Source organism: Eutrigla gurnardus (assembly GCF_963514095.1).
Source record: "Eutrigla gurnardus genome assembly, chromosome: 6".
Lineage (NCBI taxonomy): Eukaryota > Metazoa > Chordata > Actinopteri > Perciformes > Triglidae > Eutrigla > Eutrigla gurnardus.
In genome coordinates this window covers 20,702,855-20,722,058 of record NC_139920.1, presented here as the reverse complement: position 1 = coordinate 20,722,058, position 19,204 = coordinate 20,702,855, and the positions used below count along the sequence as shown (strand labels likewise).

Sequence of the window (19,204 nt, the reverse complement as noted above, 5' to 3'; positions counted from 1 at the left end):
GAGCCTGAGAGGATGAACGTGTGTAAATGCTCCGAGGATGGACGTGAACGCAACGCGATAGAACACAGTTTTTGACCACGCCCACCTGGTTTTCTGGACGGTGAAAAAAAAGTCCAGCACTGAAGTGATGGAAGAAGTACTGATAGTAAAATTACACCGTACACTATCTGAGTACAAGTATCTGGATGCAAGTGACTGTGATATGTTTTAAAGTAGAGTGACACTTATGCCATTAAATTACTGCCAAATAGCAGTTATTTTCTGTAGTATTACTGTAATATGTGTGTTATACACTGATGTATAATTACAGTATTGTAATCCCAGTACCCCCAGCATTAATTTCACATTATAATTCTAAATACAATATCGTGAAATATCAATAGTATTGTATTATTTATTTATATATTTATTTATTTTACATTTAAATAATTTACAGTAGAATATTCCACGTCAGATTATTATATTACTGGATTGTAAACAAAGCCTCATCTTTATCCATAATAACACATCATAATGTGTGTGTTCCATCACCATGGAGTAAAAAAGTACTTAGTTGCTTTCCACCGCTGATCGAATTCAAGCATGGAGCGTTTTTACCCAAAGTGCTAACGTCGCAGTGCGATTGCGTGATGATTTTTGATGATTATTTCTGTTCTCACCTCGGCTTCTTGTGTTTGTTCTCAAGGGGGAGAAGTTTGGCCCTTTTGCCGGAGAGAAGAAGCTTCCTGGAGAGATGGAGGAAAGCTCCGACACCCGGCTCATGTGGGAGGTGAATATATATCTCTAATCTGTTATTTATCCTGTCTTGTCTGTCTATCTATCTATCTATCTATCTATCTATCTATCTATCTATCTATCTATCTATCTATCTATCTATCGATATATATATATATATATATATATAGATATATAGATATATGCCTCGTATATAATATTACTTTTTAGCTGCATCCCATTGCGTTTCAAATACGTCATAGCTGCTGAGAAGTGAAGTCAAGTTGAAGTGCCTTAAACTGTCATCCTCCCTGATGGCCACCAGGGGCAGACTCCTCTCTGATTGTATAGAAATGTATGAGAAAATGGTCCTACTTCTCTCTTGATGTATTATCACAGTAAACATTGTAACATGAGTTTATGGTCTCAATCTCTAGTTTCCAGTCTTGATGTTCATTTAGTACATTATGGTCCATTTAGAGTCCAACAGACCAGAAAGCAGGGGATGATGCCTTAGAGGGCGGGGCTTACCTGGTTGATTGTCAGGTCACTACATTTACATTTAGGGCATTTAGCAGACACTTTTGTCTGAAGCGACTTACAATAAGTACATTTGTCAAAAGAAAGAAACCGCAAAATATCATTGCCAATAAAGTAAGAGCTAAAAAATAGAAAGAAGTGTTAGTTCCTCGTCTTAGTTAAGTAGTAGCTTTTCAGCAAACATACCTTAAGAACAGTGCTATGATCAAAGTGCTATAGGTAAGAACATAGAGGTGCTATTTTTTGGGGGGGGTTGGGGGGGGGGGGTTGTTAGTGGGTCATGCTATGCAGAGTCAAGGTGAAGTCTGAACAGGTGAGTCTTGAGCCTTTTTCGGAAGATGGCAAGTGACTCTTCTGTGACATTGGTCGGGAGTTTGTTCCACCACTGAGGACCAGAACAGAGAAGAGTCGGGACTTTGCTGAGCGACATTTGTCTGATTTCAGTGATAGTGGTACCAGCCGGCGAGCTGAAGTAGAGGAGTGAAGTGCTCGCGTCAGGGCGTGTGGTTTGACCAGTGTTTGAAGGTAGATGGGTGCTGTTCCACCACGCTACAAATGCTAGTTAGCAACTAAGATGACTTTTACACTTAGCTGTAAAGTTGACCTTGAATTATAGAAGCTAACTTTGTTAGCAGCTTCACACCAGAATCCACATGGATCCAGATCTGCTTTGTGTTCATCAGATCCTCCCGTCGCTCCTCCACAGTCCAAATATGGTCACTTCCTTCTCTGGTTATAAAGATTCCATGATGCTGAACTCAAAACCGTAGTCCGCAAACCAAGGGATGATGTCACCATGATGATTTTGGTCAACATCCACCTGAAATACATCATGAAGGTTGATATCAAACAAAAACAATCAAATGTGATCTTCTGCTCCTTTATAATCAAGTAACCATGGTTTCCTCTATGTCCTTCTTGTTTCATCCTGGAAACTCTGTATTAAAACGTGGTTAATTAACACAGAGGAGTAAATCATCTCTTTTGCAACGAAGCAGAAAAACAAACAACAACCACCTTTCATTTCAGGACGGGTGTGAAAGAAAGACGCGGCGGCGTCCACTTTCAGTTACATCTCAAACGCTCGTTAAAGAGAACATTTAATTACATTTCGGATCAATTAAGCACCCGTCGACATCGGTGCTGTGATGTAGTTTATCTGCAGCCACCACATTGGGAGCTGGCCGGCGTCTGTTCAAACGATTACGTGTTCACACGTCACTTTGATGTACAGAAGGCAAAGAGCGTCTTGTTCACCAGATGAGTCTTTGATGGGTTTTCTCTGGTCCAGGTCCGCGGCAGTAAAGGGGACGTGCTGTACATCCTGGATGCTAGTAACCCACGCTACGCCAACTGGCTGCGCTTCGTCCATCAGGCGCCGTCGCAGGAGCAGAAGAACTTGGCAGCCATACAGGTATGTTTCCTCCCAGCGGACCCTGAACCCCTCACTCACCTGGAAACAAAGAGATGTTTTTACAGGCGATGCACACTGGGGTTGTGAAGATATTCTCTCTTACTTATACATGGAAATATATTAGAATTGAGTAAGATGTGTCCATTTTTAACACCAAAATCACCACTATTGCTGCTTCGTACATGTTGAAGTCCCAGATCCACCAGGAAACCAAACTGGATCTAACAAGACCCACATCGGCTGGTTCACCACAGCTGGAGGAACTCAGAATAAATGATTTAGCTGTGATTTAATATCAATAACCAGATGAAAATGATGCTGAAATAACTCCATAATGATGGTGATCAGTAAAAAGTGTGAAGTCATGCTTTGTTAGGTCTGTCTGCAAGACCACAAGCTAACTACTTTTAAAACGCTGGTTTTCTGAATGGAGTCTGGTTGATGGGTGCTAGGCTACGCTAACATTGTAGCTGCTCCATCAACACTGCAAATAAGGTCATTTAGACATAAATACGGCAATGACCTTGTTGTTTGGACCCCAGACAGTCTCTGATTTCTCCACATAGTCTGGTCTCTGGACTAATGTGAGCTACTATCGTAGACCTCTGGGGGACCACAGACAGTCTCTGGTTTCTCCACAAAGTCTGGTCTGGTCTCTGGACTAATGTGAGCTACTATCTTTAAAGTCTCGGCAGTGTTCGGACACTTTTCAGAGCGGGACACTTTGTTTTCAGCTCACAAAGCGAAGCGTTCTGTTGCGTTCGTGACCTTGTGAGTTTTCGACGACTGTCGATGATGAGGGAGTGAAAACTGACGCAACCTCCGGATGACCGAAATCTGGGAAAGTTCACCTCCTGCACTTCTGTGCAAAGAGGCAGAAACAGATTGTTTTCTCATTCTGGAAGTAAAACGAGCGGGGAAGAAGAGGAGCAGATGAACATTCGGGGGCCTCGGGGGCCAAGTTCCTGCCCATTATTAATACCCCCGAATGCCCCCGCAAGTGATCTGGTGGTTTAAAAGGTCATCGTGTGTGTGTGGAGGCTCTGCCTTCTGTCAGCGGTGACATTTACGATGCGGCTTTTCCTCCTTCCTAATCACTATTTATGTACATTCGGAGTCCCGTCGTTAAAACACAACGACCGTTTGATTTTTACTAGCGTTTGACCTTTTTTTTTTGAGCAACTAGGAAGTTAATGACGTTTTTTGAAAGGGGTTTGGAGGGTCTGACCAGCGGCGGTTTGGTGACAGATGGCGGTGGCGGCGTGGGCGTAAACGAGTCCGACCCCCGGTCCCCCTCCGGTCCTCCTCTGGTCCCCCTCCGGCCCTCCTTCTTGCCACAAACGATTGTATCTGGTTGTTTCTGCAGGAATGCTTCTCCCATTAGCTGCATTCTTGTCACATTTGTCAGGTGCGGTTCCCTGCCAGCGCGCGTTACCGTGTGATTAATAGATTATAACCACATTCTGCGTGGAGTAAATTAAGATACCGTGTGGTTTGGATCTTTGGCTTTGCGTCTTTTAGTGAATGGCGGCCTCCACCTCATTATGTCGTTGAGCTGCAGCTGGAAGACGAGCGACCGTGAACCAGCGAACTTTGATGCGTCACTTATGGAGTCGTTGCAGCATCGTTTTCCTCCATCACGGCTGAAATCACCACTATCGCTGCTTTGTACATATTGAAGTCCCAAATCCACCAGGAAACCAAAACGCCATCCTGTCTGGGTTCATGACATCATAATGACATCATCCAGAGGTGCTCGGTCCGATTTCACCAAGCTGGATTCACTGGATCTAAGCAAGACCCACGTCGACTGGTTTACCAAAGCTGGAGGAACACAGAATAAACTATTCATCTGTGATTTTATATCAATAACCAGATGAAAAGAAAATAACTCCATAATGATGGTGATCAGTAAAAAGTGTGAAGTCATGCTTTGTTAGGTCTGTCTGCAAGACCACAAGCTAACTACTTTTAAAACGCTGGTTTTCTGAATGGAGTCTGGTTGATGGGTGCTAGGCTACGCTAACATTGTAGCTGCTCCATCAACACTGCAAATAAGGTCATTTAGACATAAATATGGCAGAGTCCTTGTTGTCTGGACCATAAACAGTGTCTGGTTTCTCCACATAGTCTGGTCTGGTCTCCGGACTAATGTGAGCTACTGTCGTAGACCTCTTTGCGTAGAGGAAAGGATATTAATCTTTGTGTGTAATTGCATGCAACATAGAGGAAACTTGGTTGCCAAAGAAGCCAACCTGGCAACCCCTAACCCTCACTGATCTGTGCTCAATGTCCCAGGATGGAGAGAACATCTTCTACCTGGCCGTGGACGACATCGAGACGGACACGGAGCTCCTGATTGGCTACCTGGACAGCGACATGGAGGAGGAGGAGGAGGAGGAAGAGGAGGAGGTCATCAAGGACGACGAGGAAAACAGTAAAGAAGCTAAGCGTCTTGTTGAAATGGGTACAGCTGCGATACTACCTGACAGTGTATTTTCGGATTTATTGTCCACGTTTTGAAGATGAAATCAGATTTAAAGGGCCGGTACGTTCGTCTCCTCAGAGCTGGTGATCAAGAAGGAGGACCACCCCTGCCTGCTGTGTGAGAGCAGCTTCCCCAGCGAGGAGATCCTGGCGGCACACCTCCAGAGTCTGCACCAGAGGCCAAGCACCGAGGAGAAGGAGTTCAAGTGCAAGAACTGTGGCAAGAAGTTCCCCATCAAACAGGCTCTGCAGCGCCAGTGGGTTTAGGTCCCTGCACCAGACTCTGGTTCTGGTCTGGTTTTATGTAACATATAGCAGCGTTTTCTGTCAGGAAAGTGGGCCAGTGATGTCACTTCCTATCTGGTGTCTCTAACCAGTTCCCCCTGTCCCCCCCAGCGTTCTGCATTGTTCCGAGTCTCTGGTCCCGTCAGCCGACTCCAAAGCCCACCAGTGCTCCCTCTGCCACAACACATTCAGCTCCATATCCAGGTAACTCCAGGAGCTTATCATCACCTGAAACACAGTATTTACATGTCGTTTAACTCCAGTTACATAACACTCTTCTTCTTCTTCTTCTTCTTCTTCTTCTTCTTCTTCTTCCTCCTCTTCTTCTCCTCCTCCACCTGTTTCCTGCGAGCAGCTTCGAGCAGCACAAGGAGGCGTGCCGAGGCGACGCCCGGTTCATCTGTAAAGCTGAGAGTTGTGGGAAACGGTTCAAGAGCAAAGACGCTCTGAAGAAGCACAAAGGGAACGTCCACACAGGTGGGCCACTCTCTCTCAATTCCTGTTTCAGTGATGTCACTGATGACAGGATGTGTGATGTCAAACATGTCGCTGTTGATCCAAAGGAAAACTCCCATGATCCTCTTGCTCATGACTAATCCGGTGTTCGTGATTAATGAGCTAGAGTCACATATTTTGACTGTAAGTGGGAGAAGCCTCTGAGAAGTGGGAGGAGCCTCTCCCTAGCAGGTAATTTCCCTGTAGACCAGCTATATCAGGTGGTCTTAGAGAGACCCGGGTTTAAAGGGGTCTTGTGGATCTGACCGTGAGCTTTCCAGCTTCCTTCGCACTTGCTTCACCCTTTCTCTCTCTCTCTCTCTCTCTATGACTATCCAGAGTGGGAGGAGCCTAAACCCACCTGACCTGTCTAAAAACACAGACCCTGATCTGCTTTGTTGGTGTTTCATAGTTAACAACCTTATTTTACAAAATATTTTACAGCTGTGCATCACATTTATGCATTTAACCTAAAAAGAATTTCTTCATTTCCCAATACACAATATAGATATTACATGTCATGACTATCTCTCTGGGATTAACTCGCCCTCTTGTCTCTCTTACATTCTCATGTAAAGCACTTTCTCTTATCCAGCCGTCTTGTGATGAAGTTAATCGTCCGTCAGCAGCTTCAGCACGCACACACACACACACACACACACACACACACTCTAATTACTCGTCGACATAATTGCTGACCTGTGTGTTCGGGGGCGGCTCGCTCCTCCAGATAATTTGGCTTCCACAGATCTGTATTATGGGATGTAGGGCATCGAACACGTGAGTCAGGCGTCGAGACGTAGACGCTCGTCCCTCTATGTCGGGACAAAGGCTGTATGTGTGTGTGTGTGTGTGTGTGTGTGTGGGCGTTGGCCCACGGAGGGGGGGAAGTGGATCAGACTCCTTAGATGTGGGTCAGGCGATCCAGATCCAGATAAGCAGACCAGAGCTGTGGGAAGATGAGGAGTTCAGTGTCCAGTTAAAGTTGTGGGAACAGTTTCTGTGACACACGTCTGCATTGTAAATGTGTTATAATCTGCTTTACATTACATATAAATTACAGTTATAAGAACTCAGAATTATTCGTGATGCTTTATGACAATAATAACAACATATTAGAGAGTGTTTTATGATCGTAGTGCATCATAATTCCCAAAGTATTACATTATAATAACTTTACAATGCATAATCAGAATCAGAAAGGAGTTTTTTGCCAAATACATTTTCACATACAAGGAATTTCCCTTGGTCTTCAGTGCGCACGATATTTATTATAACAATAAGCACTAAACAAGAAAGCAAGCACTGCAGTCAAAAACATAACTTAATATAAAAAAAAAAAATAATGAAACAGCTGCCCAAACTTAAAAAGTCACTCTCTCTAAATATGCACCGTAATATAATATTTACAATATTTACAATTTTGCGATCAGTGGAGAATGTTGAAAAATATTTGTCCAAAAAAATAAAAAATAATAAAAAAAGGCTGCTATAATGTCACTGATTGCTTAAAGTAAAGAGAAAAAATAAATGTATGCAGGAAGAAAACGTCAAATGAATTCTTACAAACAATGATCATATTAAGTAACTTATAATGACATCATAACATCGACTATGATGTCATTATTAAACAGATTATATAATGAGTTATCGAGCCGCGAATTGATTACGAACAGCTCATAAGTACATTATCTACCAAAGATCGAGAATGCAACTTAATAAATTGATTAAGTATAATATGTAAATGTTGTTATTTGTCTTTACTTTGCAGGAAGCGCACGTCGGAAACTCACGTGTACGATATGTAACAGAAAATGCTCCTCGTCTCTGAACTTACAAGAACACAGGAAGGTGAGTCCCAATGCAGAACCTGGATCGGTTCTGAGAGGTGTTACTCTTAATTTCATGATCCGTTTTTTAAGGGAGACGCAAAAAAGAAATGAAACAGAACCCCCTTTTTCCCTGCTGGTCCCACTCTAAGAGGACTGAGGCCTAGATGTGAGAACACACCTGTGAAGCTGTGACACAGTTCTGCATCGTTTAACCTACTTCACCTGCGTGAGTCGGGATTCTCTGGTTTCAGATCCTCCGGGGGGGATTGTAAACCAGGCGGTGTGTAATAATCCTCTGTGGCCTCTTTCCACGTGTCCACGTGCCAGTTTTGCTGTTGCCGTGACGATTTCCAATCATGCACTTTGTGTCCACTGTCAAACCGGAGAGATCAGAACAGCAGAAACTTGTTTCTCCGAAAATATTTAGGTCACATTTTGTCATTTTTCTAGAAACACATTTAATGGAGTTGTTCGGCGCCAAAGCGCTCTAATAATAATAAATATGTCACATGATTGTGTTTCCCCGTCAAAGAGCTTCCTGCAGAGCGGCAATCAAACATCCCATAATGACGCTCCCGAAAAGCAGCTTAATAATCCACCATTATCGGCGTTTAGCTGAGCCAGCGTCGCCATTAGCATATCGACATTGTAGCCCGGGCGATTACGGGAGCGGAACGAGGAACTTTTCATCACTTTAATTGCTTTTCTGTCGCTCGACGTTTCGTTTTTTTAAAAAACGCTGACATCAGCGAGACGGAAACTTTTTTTTTGTTCTTTGTTGCAGGTTCACGAGATCCTCGACTGCCACGCGTGTGACAAGAAGTTCATCTCCACCAACCAGCTGAAGCGTCACATGATCACACACTCGGGTAAGTAAGTGAGTAAGTGCATTGAACGCATCACGGCGTGGTCTCTGCTCACCGCCGATTCCCCCGTGCAGAGAAGCGGCCGTACACCTGCGAGATCTGCAGCCGCTCCTTCAAGCGCCTGGACCAGGTGACGGCCCACAAAATCATCCACAGCGAGGACAAGCCGTACAAGTGCAAGCTGTGTGGGAAGGAGTTCGCTCACCGCAACGTCTACAAGAACCACAAGAAGGTGAGACACACGTCTGTCTGCCGAGACCACGATCACACGCACCGAATATCAAGGAATAAAAATGAAAATGTCTGGTAATGTTAAGTTTCTTTTTCCCTATTGTTAATGCAAAGCCAAAATTTCTCCCGGAGTGATTGAAGACAAAAGTCAAAGCAGAGACATGAATGAGGCGAAATAGGCAAAATTTGCCAGATTTGTGAAATTTGTGATATTTCCGTAATTTGAGAAATTTGCGTAATTTGAGAAATTTGCGTATTTGCCCAATTAAAATATAAGAAGTAAGTAAAAAATGTTTTTGTGTAAGTCGTCAGTAACATGAATTGTTAGTGGCGTGTTGAAAAGGTTGGCGTTGTGATATTTGTGCAGATCCAAAAATCCCCAAAAAGGCGGCACGACATCGGAACAAAACTGACATTTGCAAAAACATTATTTTCCACAATATATATGTTCCGATATGGTAAACTCCATGAATTGTCCTCCTAAAATTGTTAAACGCATCTAAAAACTATTCAGTGTTCTCACATCCTCACTCGTTGGAAAAAATCCAAGATGGCGAACGCGAGGCTTAAAAAACCTGTAGTCCACAAACCAACGGGAGACGTCACCATACTTACTGTACAGTCTGTGATATCAAACAGCACAATAAATACTATATCCTGCAGCTTTAATCTTTGTTCTTCATGATGCTAAAAAGTATGTCTTTAATAATAATAATAAAAATAATAATAATAATAATATTAAAAATAGTAAATAATAAATAATAATAATAAATAATGATAATGATAGTAATAATAAATAATTAATAATAAATAATGATGATAATAATAATAAATAATAACAAATATATTAAAAAAATATAGAGCGCTTTTTCAAAAAGTCAAAGCAATTAATGTCTGCTTCTCTGTCTGACATGCAAACTGTTGTCTGGTCAGTTTGTGTCCAACACACAGAGCTGGACGTGAACAGGAAACAGGAAGTGTGTCACAAAGTGACGTAAAGACACCTAAAACCTGAATGATATGAAGAACTAAAACCTGAATGATATGAACTCAACACACACATTCAGAATATCCAAACACAATCTGATGTTTAGATTTAATGTGATATTGGGAGTGATGTTGGAATCTGAACGTGGTGAGTGATTGCAAGTCGTGAGTGAGGCTGCAATCAATCAGGGTCTCGTTGGTGGCTGGTATCTGTGGGGTCTCTGGTCTGCCCGTCCCCCGAGGTCCCCCAATGTTTGCTTTTGGGATTGAGGTGTCACTCAGAGAGATCGGTCGGCCAAGGAGTGAGAGAGAGAGAGAGAGAGAGAGAGAGGAGGGGGGGAAGAAAACAGAAGCACTTTGAACTTAAATCCCCTCGAGCTTCGTGTCTTCATCGTGTCTCTGAGTGTGTGTGTGTGTGTGTGTGTGTGTGTGTGTGTGTGTGTGTGTGTGTGTGTGTGTGTGTCTGTGTGTGTGTGTGTGTGATCCCCTCATCAAGTTAAGGAGCTCCATTAGCATGGTTTTAACCCTGCTGACGCTCCGCTCTCTCCCCAGACACACTCTGAGGAACGGCCCTTCCAGTGTGACGAGTGCAAAGCGCTGTTCCGCACACCGTTCTCCCTGCAGCGCCACCTGCTGATCCACAACAGTAAGTAAAGAATGTGTGTTGTTGCTACATGTACACACACACACTTCATAAATGCCTTTTCACCAAGCTTGATTTATCTGGATCTAGCAAGAGACACATCTTCTGGTTTACCACAGCTAGAGGAACCAAGAATAAAGTATTTATCTGTGATTTAATATCAATAACCAGATAAAAATGATGCTGAAATAACTCCATAATGATGGTGATCAGTAAAAAGTGTGAAGTCATGCTTTGTTAGGTCTGTCTGCAAGACCACAAGATAACTACTTTTCAGACAGTCTCTGGTTACTTTTGTGTTTGAATGAAAAACGTGATTTTGCTTAATTTTCTGATCGTGAAAAGACCTCAAGGTATCCAACGCGATGCCCTCACGTTAACTCTCATCTCTCCGACATCCATTCTCTCACCTGCAGTGAAATCACACACTCAATCCCCACCCCACATTCTGTACTAGAACCTGATCCGGGTCCCCGGTGTTGAGTTTTCATCCAGCTTCACAATCTCTTTGTTATCTGGCCAGAATGGAGGAGCAGCGGCACTTCCTGCCAAGGAGCGACTCAGCGCTCCGATGTCTCCTTGGAGACGCTCAATGGCGTCATGGCGCCTGTTATTAATGGATGTGAGGATGAGTTGGCTGGTCTCAAAAACTCAAGATGATCAAACTACAGGAGGCATGAAATCATCTAGTCTTTGTCCCCATAAAACTTATTTCACAGGGCCTCTGGTCTCTGGACTATGTGGAGACCAGACCAGACTATGTGGAGAAACCAGAGACTGTTTATGGTCCAAACAACAAGGACTCTGCTGTATTTATGTCTAGATTACCTTATTTGGAGTGTTGATGGAGCAGCTACAATGTTAGCATAACCTAGCATCCATCTACCAGACTCCATTCAGAAAACCACCGTTTTAAAAGTTGTTGTCTTGCAGTCAGACCTAACAAAGGCAATGATCACCATCATTATGGAGTTATTTCAGCATCCTTTTAATCTGGTTATTGATATTAAATCACAGCTAAATAGTTTATTCTGGGTTCCTCCAGCTGTGGTAAACCAGCAGATGTGTGAACACGGCATTCCCTGAGAGAAAACTAGTTCCCTTAAATGACTCCAAATCCTGTTGCATGTGTCCTGGTTCTTCCACAGTGAAACAGTTCATTCATATGGATTTCTAGGTGTGTGTGTGTGTGTGTGTGTGTGTGTGTGTGTGTCTGTTTAAACATCCGTCTGCTTCAAGTAATAACGAGATCTTTGTGTGAGGCTGTCGTTGACATCAATTATCATCAAGTGGATGTTTGGATTCGATTAAAAACACATCAGTGTATCACGCCAAAACGTCATCGTCGTCCTCGGCAACCGGAGAACGAGCGCCGAAGCTTGTAAACCGGCCAAACACACACACACACACACACACACACACACACACACACACAGACCCACACACACAAATTGAATGATGTTTGTATAATGGAAACAAGTAAGCGTGCAACAATAGAGGCTGTTGTGCGGGCGAGTCGGAGGTGTGAAGGGGAAACATCGGGACGAACGTCGAGCTCGTGTCTTGTCTGGCGTGCTTTTTTTATTAAGGCGGTGATGATTAAAACAACGTGGGGTTACAAAACAAACCAGATCTGTTTCGACGTCAGGATGAAACATATGTTTGTTTTATTGTGTTCAGCTGCAGACGCACAATAAAAAGGCGACTTCTGTTTCCGACGGCTGTTGTCTGGACCAGATGAAAAACACTCCCTGTCTTTGTGCGTTTCCGTGGTGATGACAATTGTCGGCGGCAAAATTGTTTCCCCTCTCGCTGTGCGTGATGAGCGAGTGTAAAGAAGCGCCACAATAGATGACAGGAAATGACTTCGCCCTCTCTCTGCAGGTGAGAGGACGTTCAAGTGTGACCAGTGCGACGCCACCTTCAAGAGGAAGGACACGCTCAACGTGCACATCCAGGTCGTGCACGACGGACACAAGAAGTACAAGTGCGACCTGTGTGAGAAGGCCTTCGTCACGCCGTCGGTCCTCAAGAGCCACAAAAAGGTGACGAGTGATTGGTTGTTTTGTCCACGGAAGATAGAGTTCAGGCTACTTTTTATTTTATTGTTGAGTTTATTTGAAAAAGGTTAGAAACTGTTAGAAAACTGAAAAAAACTTGAAAAATGAAAAATTATTTAGCAGATAATGCTTGTCAATAGTAATAGTAATCCATCATCAGTCACACAAAATTGTTTTATTATTACTATATTATATTTAATCTACTTTACCAAAATGTTCCACTGGTTCACGTCAGATGTACCTGGATCTCATTAATGTATAACATTATTATTCTAATAATAATAATTATAATAATTAGGTTATTATTATCATTACATCCATGGTTGCTTGTATATATATGTATGTACATTTGCCTGAAAATCACCAGTTAACATGGTCACTCACACTAAACTGAAACACCTGTTGGTCTATTATTAAATTTATTATTATTGTTATTATTATTACTATTATTTTTAGTAATAGTACTATTAGTGCATTCATTGGCTAAATAAAATTTGACCCGTCAGTATCACAGCAGCATTCGTACAACTGCCAACTTATTCCTCTGGTAAAAAGTTGTACATGTCTTGGGCTTTTATTGTGAAATGTAAGAACAGGTCGCGTTGATCTGGTCGTCGAGGTTGGAAGTGATAATGTTTTTGAATACCTCTGCTCCTCTTGACGTGATTGGTTGGCGCCTTTATTCGCGAATATTCACGAAAATACTTGTGAAAAACATACGTTTGTATATTTACGTGGAATTTAATCTTGGAAGGAAAATAAAACGCCCGTGGTGTGTAAAGTGGTTTTCCTCGCCACGTCTGACAGCCGACTGTATCTGGACCGCCGCCCTCGGAGGTTTCCATTAGAAATGGCAGTTAGTCCATTATCCCGGCGGGGTTCAGAGCCCCGAAGAGATCTCGCAGTGGATTAGGAGCCGAGAGTCCGACAACGTCCGGTGTGGTTACGGATCAAGATGGAAACCAAACGGCTTTCTTGGCACGCGGCGAAAGGAAAAGTCTCTGAGAACAGTAGGGCTGAAGACAGGCACGCTGACCCGTCTCACTGCGCACGGGGGTCCGGAGGCCGCTGGGAGACCTGGCTTTGATCAAAGTTACTGAGGAGACGACAACTCGCCGGCCGTGTTTACACGCTCAGAGTAACCCTCCGCTTTCCCTCCACGCTGCCGCCGAGGTCTCGTTTAGCCGCCGCCTCGATGCTCGCCAACCGCTGGTCCGAGTCCTTCTTCTGTCAGAGTCGGATCTGTGTGCTGCCGTCTGGTTCCCCCGCGATGATGGAGGTCAAAGGTCACAAGGAGGAAGAGGTTTAACATCTGATCCGAGTTTCTGAGGATCACAGGGGGAGTTTACCGCCAATGAGGCGCTTTCCAACAGCCTTTTCTTTATATGTTCATCTGACTTTTATTTATTTGTTAGAAAATATACATATTTTAACTTAAGATTTTATAATAATATGCATTTTACAATAATTCATTTTTGATATCATTAAAAAAAAATTGTGTTTTAAATCTTTTTTGATGATTATCAGAATAATGTAGTGAATCATTTTGGCAGGATGATCATGACGTCACATGGATTTTAGTTCGTTAGTTGGGACCTGAACCTTGGCAAATCTGCATTGTGTGCGTTCTTTGATCCCGTCTTCAGGTCACATGACCATTTTACAAATTTTGGGGTTCATACGGGTGCTGTAAATCCTTGAAAACTCTTGAAAAGTGCTTGGATTTAGAATCCCAACACCTCCCAACGTATCCCAGAATTCATTGAGACTTTTCGAACTCCGCGTTTTTGTATGATAGCTCATCTTGTAACGAGATCTCGTCTGTCTGGTTTCCTCCCTCAGACTCACACGGGAGAGAAGGAGAAGATCTGTCCGTACTGTGGACAGAAGTTCGCCAGCAACGGCACGTTGAGGGTTCACATCCGCAGCCACACAGGTGAGTAGCCCCCCCTCTGTTACCTTGCTGCCTATAAAATAAAAGCCTTTCAGGGCTCATGGCTGACAAGCAGGCGGGTTTAAAAAGAGGATTAAAAGCTTCAGCAAACGAATGATTCATACATCCATTCCAGTTGAAATGAAAGTGCATTTATAGTATTTCCCATCTTTGCAGAGCAACAGTTTAAACAAAAACAAACAGAGTTTAAAGGGCCGGTCCCAGAGTTCAGCGGTTGAATCAAATAAAACTAATTAAAAAAAAAAAGCTTATTAATTGCTGTTTTCCGATATTAGAACATTCCAGCGTGACGCAGCAGCGCTCGCTCCGTCCTTCACCCTGCCACAATAAAAGCCTGGATGTTCATTAAACTGCCTTAAACTGGAACGCCACACATTCCTGTGTGTTTCCCCACCAACAGACTGGTGCAGAGACCTGGCACACACACGCGCACACACACACACACACACAGACACACACACAGACACACACACACACACACACACACACACACAGGCCTCTACAGTCCTCCACGGTTCCTGTCCCCCTATAATCCTCACTGCTACTGGACTTTGTCGCTTCTTAATCGTGTTTTTTGTGATTGAATGCGTCACTTTGCCCTCCAGCTTCCCCTGCTCGTTGAAAGGCTCTAAAACTCAGCGTCACGGCAGCGAACAGGGGGACAGGCGGATGGAATCAAACCAAAAAAACTGGCTTGAAACTATCAGGGAACAAACATTAAGAAAGCATGCCGAGGGAAACCAAAGTGTAGAGGAAATAATACTCAAAAATCTAAACTTAGGATGTAGCAGCATGAAAACCTCCTCCAGGCAGGAGTGAGGCAGATGACCTGACAGTGAGACAGGCAGAGAGACAGGCTTAATATAGAGGAAACTAACGAGACAGCAGGACACAGGTGGGCAGGCATGAGGGCGGGCTGGAACCTGATTGGTGGAAACAAAGAGCGCACTAACGCAACACAGGTGATACACAGAACCCACAAAGACAAGAAGTCAAACAAACACAGGACACAAGAGGCAGCAGAGTTTCCTATGAAACACAAAAATACATTCATCTGTACACATTTAATAAACTAGATTGACGTGCGAGTGATTCACACAAAACACAAAACACCTTTTACGACTTTATTTTGTGATCAATTACATTTTGAAACTGTTAAACTTTCTGAGAAAAAACAAACTATTATATTTATCTAACGGGCAGCGTTTTCATTCCTTGCAAACTTGAACTTGAATTGAGAAATACGTAAAACAAAAATAAAAAACACATTTTTATCTCTCAATTGTTTTCTTATCTAAAACCTCATCTTAAACACACTTTTCACTGCTTTCGTGCTGTAATTTGCCAGACTGCCATTTTTATATTACATTATGATATTATACTATCATGCGTAAAGATCTACGGCTTTAACTTTCACGTCTCCTGATCTGATTTAATACCGAACTTAAATGAAACATGTGTCGCCTCGCAGACCTCCCCGTCAGCTGTTGACAAGATTAATGTGTCAAAATGCGAGTGTGTGTGTTTGAGCCTCCTTTGTGTGTGTGTGTGTGTGTGTGAAGGACGAACCAGCAGAGAGAGAGAGAGAGAGAGAGAGAGAGAGAGAGAGAGAGAGAATGTGTCCCAGTGTGTCCAAGTCTGATTGTATTGATATAGAATAAACAAAGGGGAGGAATGCTGGGGGAGGGGTGGGAGCCGAGGGGACACCTCAGAGAAAGAAAGGAGCGAGGAGAGAAAAGAGCACTCCAAGAAAAGCATCCAGCCGGACGACCCTTGACCCTGACCGCCTGTAAATCTGTCCCCTTCCTTCTATAGGCTTTTTTAGTTTTTTTTTTGTTTCGTGTTTGTTTGTTGCGTTTGGTGAAGCGTTCTCTGAGCGGCATCTTGTTCGTAAACAGCGGGGAGGCATCATCATAAAAGCGGAACGTGTGAATCCTAAAACAACCTCGTTAACGGGAGTAAAAGTTTAAAACTTTTAAATCGGACGGGAAAGCTCCGTCCATCTTTGTTTGTCTTCCTGCTCCACAGGAAACAAGTCAGTGTTGATTATTTACCTTATTTTCCTACTGAAGGGACGACTTTGTAGCTATTCCTCAGAGATTTGCCTCCGCGATCATTTGACCTTCAAACAGGAGCGTCTGAAAAAGGTTACTATTGTTATTTATTTTGAAGGCACATAACTTTGTTAAAAAAAACTTTACTATCAGGATTATAGTTGCTTTTTAAATAACAAAGATGATCGTTTTAAAACTATTGAAATACTTGCTTATCATTAAATGTATCACAAGGCTGTGGTTGCTATGTTACAAAATATCTGGCAAGAGGATAGGGACGTCTGTATTCATTTCTCCTCCATTGTTGTTGTTGTTCAGTACTTGTAGCTGACATGTAGGATGTGATGGTTGGTCTTTGCCCCGCCCCTCCTCCACTGTGATTGGACAGCTGGGTTAAAAGTGACAGTGATAATAAAAAAACTCCACCAAAGATGCAGAATATACGTTCAGCATCTCATAGCATATACAGTTGGTCAAAGCTGAAGTGCCTTTAAACAGCCATTCTCGCTGTTGGCCGCTAGGGCAACAGATGTCTGTATAGATGTCTATCAGAAAATTAGCCTACTTCTCTCTTGATTTATTATCTCAGTAAACACTGTAAACATGAGTTTATAGTCTCAATCTCTAGTTTCAAGTCTTCTTCAATCCAGCATGATGTTCATTTAGTACATTATGGTCCATTTAGAGTCCAACAGACCAGAAAGCAGGGGATGCTCTACATGCTGATTGACAGCTCGCTACCATGCTACCAATGCTAGTTAGCTACTGAGATAAATTTTACACTTAGCTGTAAATTTGACCTTGAATCATGAAGCTAACTTGGATGGACCCAGATCCAGTAAGGGTGCTGGTCTGCTGCTTGTGTTCATCAGATCCACCCGTCGCTCCTCCAACGTCCAAATATGGTCACTTCCTTCGCTGAATGCAAAGAATCCAAGATGGTGACACACTTGAGTCTTCAAAACCGTAGTCCGCAAACCGACGGGTGACGTTACTATGACAACGTCCACTTCTCACATACAGTCTCTGATTTTCATCAACATGGTGTCTCAGCCTGAAATAGGTAGCTGCTTACACATCCCGTGTATTCGGCTTTGGGTTTCATATCGGTTTCATTTGGTTACATCGTGTCGAGCTCAAATAAATTAGTTTTATTAGCATGGAGACAGGCGTCTCTGCTGACATCACCAACCAGCCGTGAAAATGCGAGCTGTCAAAAAAGTTGGACGTTGAAGACGACGTGGAACTCTGTCGTCATGATGGATGTTTCTCCTCTTTGGCTCCGTCACATAGACTTTCCCACCACACTGTTATTAACCACCGCCGGGTGATGGAAGCGGTCCGTGCCAAAGGAAACGCTGATGGATGCCAGTGCATCGGCGTCATGCCTGACATCATCAGCGCACGTCATGTGTGGGCACGGGTATCGGGGGGAACCATGAGCACATCGTCAGGTTGTGGCCATTCAAACCCCTAAACATGATTTAGTGTTCGAGCTCCAGTGAGGTTTCACATGTTCACAGAGGGAACACATTGACATCATCACAACCAACATGGTTGTAGATGTATCAGGCCAAAAGCAGCACATCTACACAGGTCTGAGATCAGCTTTATTAAAGCCACCATGTGTTGCGTTCAACTGGCGGTGTTGAAAGCAATTTTCTCTTAGTTTTATTCTACATACAAAACATAATGCCATTAAAATTGTTTGAATATGTTATAAATATTAAAAAAACTGCACATTATGGCATTAAAGTACAACGACGTATTAGGGCCACTGTAGGAAAAAAAAAACTGAGCCGAGAGGGGGGCAATATTCAGAGAAGAAAAAGTGCAAAAAAAACATGTTGCTTGACCGGATGTTTGACGTTGCTATGACAACAAGTGAAAACTACTGCTAGCATCCCCCCGATCAATAAAACACCAATAAGATGACAATTTGGCCTCATATAAATAAAACCAACAATAACCAGAAACTCGCTATTTTATAAAGTTGCCCCCCTCTCTCGACTCGGCTCCTCTATTTTTTTAAATTCCTACAGTGGCCCTAATACGCCGTTGTAGTAAAGAGACTTATACAGCAGTAACGATGGCAGCAGACAGAGCCAAACCCCCCAAAAATATTGTGGTTTGATTCACCCAGGACACGAACATCGGTCTCCTGGGTGAAAGTCCTGTGTTTCTGGGACCCGTCCATCTCCCAGACCTCCTCCCTACATGGACTACTGGGACACTTTGAAACTAATTTGTGATACATCGAGAGCGTAATCCACGACAATAATACGTTTCCCTGGAAACGATAATCACTATGCAGGTTCGTTTCTGTGGGAACGTAACTGTTTAGGAGACCAGACTGCATTGCGGGTATCTCAGTGAGACCAGACTTGACATTCTCTAAACACTATTTTCATGTTTTTAACAGACACATCTGGTTGGTCCCGACTGAACCTGCTGATTGTGTTTGTCTTGACTGTTGTCATGGTTACCTTCGTTATTGTGACTTATTGCCCTGTCCTGGTGATGGACAGCGCCTCGCCATTGCAGCCTGAACTCCTCTTTTTCTGGGTGATTCATGTCGAGGATGGTGGCATGTGCCGGACGTCCGGGTCGGCGGCTTGTGGGGTATGATTGCCGGCGTCTGA

General features: G+C 43.3%; 1 protein-coding gene across 1 annotated transcript in view; it reads left to right on the top strand.

Annotated features, from left to right (window-relative positions):
- Positions 1 to 19,204, top strand: part of prdm5 (PR domain containing 5) — a 33,383-nt gene that overhangs the window by 585 nt on the left and 13,594 nt on the right. The window contains exons 2-13 of the mRNA XM_084010632.1: positions 686 to 769; positions 2,546 to 2,668; positions 4,967 to 5,135; positions 5,235 to 5,412; positions 5,552 to 5,644; positions 5,796 to 5,917; positions 7,707 to 7,786; positions 8,552 to 8,636; positions 8,708 to 8,865; positions 10,404 to 10,497; positions 12,379 to 12,539; positions 14,397 to 14,490. Coding sequence (XP_083866758.1) covers positions 686 to 769; positions 2,546 to 2,668; positions 4,967 to 5,135; positions 5,235 to 5,412; positions 5,552 to 5,644; positions 5,796 to 5,917; positions 7,707 to 7,786; positions 8,552 to 8,636; positions 8,708 to 8,865; positions 10,404 to 10,497; positions 12,379 to 12,539; positions 14,397 to 14,490 — 1,441 coding nt within the window. The remainder of the gene's footprint in view (positions 1 to 685; positions 770 to 2,545; positions 2,669 to 4,966; positions 5,136 to 5,234; positions 5,413 to 5,551; positions 5,645 to 5,795; positions 5,918 to 7,706; positions 7,787 to 8,551; positions 8,637 to 8,707; positions 8,866 to 10,403; positions 10,498 to 12,378; positions 12,540 to 14,396; positions 14,491 to 19,204) is intronic.